Source organism: Nicotiana sylvestris, chromosome 6 (genome assembly GCF_000393655.2).
Source record: "Nicotiana sylvestris chromosome 6, ASM39365v2, whole genome shotgun sequence".
Classification (NCBI taxonomy): Eukaryota; Viridiplantae; Streptophyta; class Magnoliopsida; order Solanales; family Solanaceae; genus Nicotiana; species Nicotiana sylvestris.
Window position 1 is genome coordinate 10,612,365 of NC_091062.1, and position 7,865 is coordinate 10,620,229.

The window sequence follows — 7,865 nt, forward strand, 5'->3', positions numbered from 1 at the left end:
TAATTTTTTTTAATTACTAAGTTCTAAATTAATAATTTATGCATATTCAATTAAATTCTTAAGAGAAATACAGAATTTGAGTAAAACTATTAGGTTCGACCAAATCTGTCATGACCCAATTTCCAACCTAGGTCGCGATCAGAGGCGGATGCAGTTTGATAATTGCGGATTCAATTGAACCCGTAACTTTCGACACGGAGTAGAAATTTATGTGTAAAAATTCATTAAAATTGCAAAAATAACAGATTTGAACCCATAACTTTAAAAATATAGTGGATTCAATGTTAAAAATATTAAAAGTTGAACCCATAGAGTTAAAATTCTGAATCCGCCTCTGTCGCGATGGCGCCCAACACCGAGGTTAGGCAAGCCAACCTTAACCAACTAGTGGGTTCCATTTATGTTACCCAAACATTTCCAACATTTACTTAGGTTAAATTTAAAACATTCAATAATAATGAATATTTTAGGCAATTTAAAACTGAAGTGACCAAATGATGTCATAATTAAGCGATTACATTCCAAAAGAATAGTCTATTAATGTGTGTGACAAGACCTGGTATCACAAGTATATGGGTAGATTATACAAAAAAATATATCTGTCATACTGCCTGAAATAAAATAGACAGTCAAAAATAAAAGAGAGACTCCATCATGCTGATGAACGGCATCAGAAAAGAGCAGCTCACCGTGGAATCTCGGACAAATGTCAAGGATGCGCACCAGACGGGTAGCCAGATGCACCTGCCTCAGATCCTGTACAATTAAGTATAGAAGCATAGTATGAGTACATAAATAATATGTACCCAGTAAGTATCCAGCCTAACCTCAAAGAAGTAGTGACGAGGGGTCGACTTGACTCTTACTAGGGTCAATAAATGTAGTAATATGAAGTTCAATATTCCAATTCACAATGCATAGATAGCAACAAGTTCAAATAAGAAATAATACAGAAAATCCTCTCATCAAATTAATAAATCTAGGTATTTCCTTTATTAAAACAAGTGGTCTTTCAAGCAATAAATTATACAGATTATAAGAGGTTCCGATTCCATTATCACATAATTTTCACCTAGGACGTTCTTCCCGATCAAACATAAAAGTAAATTATGCACTGCCGACGGTCGAACGACCCGAACCATATGTATACAATTACCAACCTGCCGAGGCAAACAATCCGCTCCCTTGAGAGTAATGGAATTAATTACCCCGCTCGCGGAATATACTTGCGACGCGGTTAAGTATAAGTACAACTTAAATGCTTCCTTGATTCTTTTCAAAATAATTATTTACTTGAAATCCTTGAAATCATGTCATTCTCAATGAAGTTTCAATCAATGCAATGCAACAATTTATAATCATATAACAATACCCACAAAGCATAGTGTAAGCCTAGAACTACCCGGACATAACATGAATAGTAGCTACGTACGGACTCTCGTTACTTCGTGCGTACGTAGCCCCCACAATCAAATCATATATTACTTAAGTTCACATAGGGGGAGATTTCCCTCTTACAAGATTAGAAAAGAGACTTACCTCGCTTCACAGTCTACTTTTCGGTCCAAACATAAGCCCAAACCCTCAATTTGGTGCCAAACATTCCAAACCTATCCAAATAGCATAGAAACTAATCAATATAAGCTTAAAAGTTCATATCCCAACCATTAGAGTGATTCCCCAATCCAAATTACAAGATTCCTAAAATTCATCCCCGGGCCCACGTGCTCGGATTCCGAAACTTTTTGAAGAAAGTTGTTAGGCATAACCTAAGGATCGAGAATATATAATTTTTATTCAGTTCCATAACAAATTTCGTGGTTAAATCTTGTTTTTATCAAAACACTAGGTTTTACTCTAATCCCATGATTTTCGCTAATTTTTGTGTGTTAATCTACCCAAAAATCAAGTATTAAACTCACATTAAGTAGAAATAACTTACCTCGCAAATGCTAGGTTGAATTCTCCTCTTTGGAATCTCTCAAATCGCCCAAGGATACAATAAATGACCCCAACTAAGCGTAAGTCCCGATTTTAAACTTACTACCCAGCTGCCCCCTTCATCGCGAACGCGACAGGGGCCTCACGTCGCGAAGGCCATTGGAAGGCCTTTCATCACGAACGCGACCATGGACTCGCGAACGCGAAGGCTAGCTTTGGCTAGGCCTATGCGAACGCGAGAGTTACTCCACGTACGCAAAGAACAAACCTGGCCAGGCCAGCTACTCCACTCTACGTGAACGCGAAGATCACTGACCCAGACCTTCCCGAATGCGGAATAGCTATCGCGAACGCGAAGAGCATTTCTCCCCCATCCCAACCCTTTCTATACGAACGCGATAGTTTCTTCGCGTTCGCAAAGAATGAAATCAGAACTGGGCAAATCTGGTATCATATATTTAGCTCCGAGGGGTCTGAAACTCACCCGAGCCACTTGGGACCCCATCCAAAGGCATTGATAGTTCTTTAATCATAATAGGGACTTGCTCGAATTCTCAAAATGCGAAAAACAACAGTGAAACCAAGAATCATACCCCACAACTAAATTGAATCAAACTTTGAACTTCAAGTTTTTCAAATTCGCCGAATGCATCGAATCATACTTAGACTAATCGGATTGGCACCAAATTTTGCGTGCTAGTCTTAAATGATATTACGGAACTATTCCCATCTCAAAATTCAATTCAGACCTCGATATCACCAAAACTCGCTCCAACCCAAATTTGAAGAACTTCAAAGTTCTTCAAGAACTAACTTTCACTATTAGGCGCCGAAACGCTCCCGAGTCATCCAAAACCTGATCGGGACATACGCCCAAGCCCGAAATCATCATACAAACCTATTGGAATCATCAAATCCCGATTCCGAGATCATTTACTCAAAATATTGACCGAAGTCAAACTTAGCTCTTTAGGCCAACCTTAAGGAACCAATTGTTTCAATTTCAACCCAAACTCTTACAAATCTCGAACCAACCATCCCCGCAAGTCATAAATTAATTAAAGCAAGTACGGAAAATCTTATTTAGGAAAACGAGATTCTAGAAAGTAAAACGATCGGTCAGGTCGTTACAAAATTCATAAACTGTATGTTAGTTCCGCCCCTAGTAGCAGCAAGGTTTAATTTAATGGTCAATAATTAAGTGGATGTAAATATCTTAAGACAAAAGCTTAAATTTCAGCTAAAATACAAACATTATTAAATCAAGTAGTATATTTTATATTTGCCTAAATTTTGTGAGCAAAACTATTCATCACCTACAGTAAAATAATCAAAATATGCAGAAATTAATCCGCATACAATAATTAATAAAAAGTGAAAGTGGGTAAAGATTCAGTTTTAGATGCTCTGCAAAGTAAGATATGGGAGGACATGGGCTGCTTAAATGCCAGCAAATGGATTTATGTTTACGTGTCCTTCCTTATCTATCCATTTATTCCCCTTAAATTCGTATCAAATGTATTGTTTTATTATTACCATAGACAAATAATTTGAAACCTTAGGGAGGTATTTCTATCATCTAGCTCAATAATATATGGCTTTAGGCTGTTAAAAGTGAGGACAAAATATTAAATTGAGGTACTTTGTTTATTGTTTAAGTTCCACTTGTTACACAAAGGTATAATTAAGAGAATATAGTCAAAACTTTTTTATAATAATCTAGTTTATTTCGGATATCATTTAGTTGTTATAATGAACTGATGTTACAGTAAATATATATTATAACATAATATGAAAAATTAGTTCCAAATAAAATTTAACTGTGTTTAAAATGACAGGATTTTTATTTTATCCTTAATGAAATCTTTTTATAAGAATAACATAACAACGTCTTCCCCGAAGCGGAACCCACATATAAATTAGTGTATACATATGCACGTACAATTACAGATACAGAAGGCGCAATCGGAGCACAGAGAGGCTCGGTGAAATAGACATGTCTGTGAAGATGCGGACTACCTGCAACTGGACAAAAAGACCCTATGAAGCTTCACTGTTCCCTGGGATTGACTTTGGCTGTTTAAAATTACAAGATTTAACAAAAAAAGAAAAGAATTTGCTACGGTATCAGCCCTTTAGGGGTCGTTTGGTTTAACGTATAACAAAAATCATGGTATAACAGAGTTATAATAGTTGTACAACGTTTGATTTACATTTCTATTCATGTATAGTTAATTTTTGTATTGAGTTAGGGGCCAAGTTTGGTATAACTTTATACCGCTATTAATATAAAATAATTAATTCATGTATAACTTATATGCGGATAAATTAAAGCATCAAAAGGAAAAAAAATTGTCTTTTTTTTTCTTTTTCTTTCTAGAAGCCTGTGAAAGTCATGCAAGATATCATCTAAAATATTTGTTTACTTTTTAAACTAAAAAGCAACGAGTTTATAATTATACCAGGACATGACAGGGGCAAGACTTTATACACACTGCTTATTTTAAACCTCACTTGTGGAATTATATTGGATATATTGTTATTTATCTTGTACATCCCATCTTAATGCAATGAATCAAACAAAATGCATGTCCAAACACAACTTTAACTTCCAAAAATTATTTTTCTTTACAACTTCAAAAACTCATTTTTTAAATTTCAACCAAATCTATATACCCGGACACTAGCTAACGAAGGACCGGTTTGAACATAGATTCTCAAATATTTTTTGAAAAACTTAATTTGGATGAATTTGATTTGAAATTGAAAATGTATTTGGATATGAATTTTGGGGCAAGTTTGATATATCAAAAAATCCTTTTTTTATCTAAAAATCTCCAAATGATCGTGATTTGGCCCAAAAAGAGGACGTAGGTTATATTTAGGATTTGAAGTTTTGGTTTTCAAAATCTTTCAAAAACTAAACTAATTCTATAAACAAACACATCTTTGATTTTTATTCTTTTATGAGAAAAAAAACTTTCAAAACTTATGGCCAAACATATAGGAAGAATGTCTTCGTGACATGAAATTAGTGGGGTTCTTTAATTATTTTTTTTAAGTGTGGGGTCAATTTCTAGTATTTACCTTCAAAGTGGAGCAGTAAACAGTATTTCGGGAGAAATCATTTGAAAAGTCCAAAAATGTCTAATCTTGTCACATAATTCCCGGTCCATTAATTATTGTCATTTCCATTTAAACCCCTCAGGCCTACAAAACCGGCCCTCCACCGCCTCCGGAACTCTAGAGTCGTGAGTCGTCACTGTAAATTTCCACATTCTAAACTCACCAACTTGGTCACAGAAATCCCATCACCACCCAATCAAATCAAAGCACACGACTACAAATTTCCTCATCTAATCCACGTGTCATATCACGCAATACAACTTCCTTGTAGCAAAATTTACTTTCACTGTAACTTTAGCATCTCTCATTAATTTTAACCTCACTAGATTATCGCAATTAAAACTAACCACGGTTAGTTAGTACACTTAACCATGGTTAAAACTTCCACTTTTCCACCTTTATATACAAACTGAACATCACCGCCAAAACTTCCAAAGCCACCTTTCACTACAATGATCGGAGGAAAAAACCACCACCTTAATCCGACGGTTGATATTCCATCATGGCCATACATCGATGATCAAACGGCTAACATGCACTTCATGTTAAGCCCGAACGAGAATTCCAATTCTACCCCTAATTTTGCTGAAGATTATTGCTCTCAGTTTGAGTTAGAAAATGGAGAAATTGAACTTCCGGTGGACATGTACGCATGTGATAATTTCAGGATGTTTGAGTTCAAGGTGAGGAACTGCGCACGTGGGAGGTCACACGATTGGACTGAATGTCCGTACCTTCACCCCGGCGAAAAAGCTCGTCGGAGGGACCCACGTAAGTATCACTATTCCGGCACTGCATGCCCGGATTTTCGTAAGGGGAATTGTTTGAGAGGCGATGGGTGCGAGTTTGCTCATGGCGTATTTGAGTGTTGGCTTCACCCAGCTCGCTATCGTACGCAGCCGTGTAAAGATGGTGTGAACTGTAAACGTAGGGTTTGTTTCTTTGCTCATTCAGCTGATCAATTGAGAGTATTGAGCCCGAACACTGACTCAGCGTTTGAGCATCAATCTCCTCGGCTATGCGGTAGAGCTTTGCAATTTGTTTCGTCGCCCGAGTCGAGTTCCCCGCCGACTGAGTCACCCCCTATGTCTCCGATGCTGAGTCGGTCGTTGGGTTCAAACTCGGTTAATGACGTAATGGCTTCGCTTCGTCAGTTGCAGTTGAGCAGGTTGAATTCCATGCCTTCGGCTTGGAAAGTGCAATTGGGATCTCCTAGACTCGGGTCGCCTGGACGACCCGTGACCCGACCCGGTTTCTGTAGCTTGCCTGTCACGCCGACTGGGGAATTGACCCGACCCGGGAAACGGTGCTTTGATCTGTGGGAGGAGGAACCTGTGTTTGAGAGGGTAGAGTCAGGTAGGGAATTAAGGGTAAAGATGTTTGCGAGGTTGAGCAAAGCGAATCCACTTGATGGGGTTAACCCGAATCTGAATTCGGATGCTCCGAACCCGGATGTCGGGTGGGTTTCGGATCTGATCCAATAATATGGTGTGCCTTTTTTTGCTTCCTCTATTTTTTGCTTGTTTATGTTAAGGTGGGAGGAGGAAGAATATTTGGAAATCCTAACTTAATTTTTGGGTTTTATTGTATGTTTGTATATTCTTAGTAAGAATTTAGTGGTAGCAAATATGGAAAATGATGTTTGGTTATAAGGGGAAAAGTTGTTTAGGATCTTTTTTTTGGATTTGTTAGGAGCTATTTATGGAAATTTAGGATTTAGGAGGATTTATTTTGGATAAATGTTTAGACCAAAAAAGAAGGTAAATTTTCTTCTTCGAGTTGCTGAAGAAAAGACATAGCAAATCGAAGATGGATGATTTTGTGTTGTTTTGATATTTAATGTTTTTAATCCTCCTATATATATATATGTATGTAAGTAAATATGTTTGTACATTTATAATATTTGGTATTTCTATTTTTATTGTTATTGTCTTCAAGCTTCTTATTCACATGTTTTTCATATGTTTATTGTCTTGAATTTCTGCAAGAAAACTTTACTTTATTCCTTGTTCTAAACAAAGCCCAACGTCCTATATGTTGCGGAAGCCAAATGTATATAGTGTGAATAAGTCACAACTGCTATACCAAAAATTATGACAGCCACCAAATAATAAATAAGACAATAAAACAATAATAAAGGGAACACCAGAATTTACGAGGTTCGGCTAATTTTGCCTACTCCTCGGACACAACCAATATTTTATTTCACTCCAAAAATACAAGTGAAATAATACTAAAGAGAGAAGATACAAATGCCTTAAACAGATGAGAAGGCAAATGAGAGGTGTGTTTCAATCCTAAACATTAGGCCTTCTTTTATAGGGGAAAAATCCCCCCCAAACTTAACTCCCAACCAATGTGGGACTTTGGCATTTTGCCAAACTTCAACAAATCTCCACCTTGGCAAAATTCCACATTTTCAATTCTCTCTCAATAACAAATTTTGGTTGTGTCTTCATCTTCAATCTTCAGTGTTCAACAATGTTGATCAAATCCAAACAATGTTGAAACTTGACCGCAGTCACCACCTTTGTCAGCATATCAGCAGGATTCTCTGTAGTATGAATTTTCTTCACCGTGACTCCACCTTCTTCTATGATTTCGCGTACGAAATGATACCGAACATCAATGTGCTTCGTCCTTGCATGATAAACTTGGTTCTTCGCTAATTGAATAGCACTTTGACTATCACAAAAAATTGTGATACCTTTTTGTTCAACACCAAGCTCCTTTAGCAATCCTTGAAGCCAAATTGCCTCTTTCACAGCATCTGTAATAGCCATGTATTCTGCCTCTGT

General features: G+C 36.9%; 1 protein-coding gene across 1 annotated transcript; it reads left to right on the forward strand.

Annotated features, from left to right (window-relative positions):
* The first annotated feature begins 5,465 nt into the window (after window positions 1-5,465).
* On the forward strand, window positions 5,466-6,988 carry LOC104247856 (zinc finger CCCH domain-containing protein 20-like). Its single transcript, XM_009803983.2, has one exon. The coding sequence runs from the start codon at window positions 5,520-5,522 to the stop codon at window positions 6,549-6,551; it is 1,032 nt and encodes a 343-aa protein (XP_009802285.1). The 5' UTR covers window positions 5,466-5,519; the 3' UTR covers window positions 6,552-6,988.
* Window positions 6,989-7,865: the final 877 nt, after the last annotated feature.

Excerpts from the sequence above, each read along its gene's own strand:
- LOC104247856 (XM_009803983.2), top strand. The coding sequence starts at position 5,520 with ATGATCGGAGGAAAAAACCACCACCTTAATCCGACGGTTGATATTCCA.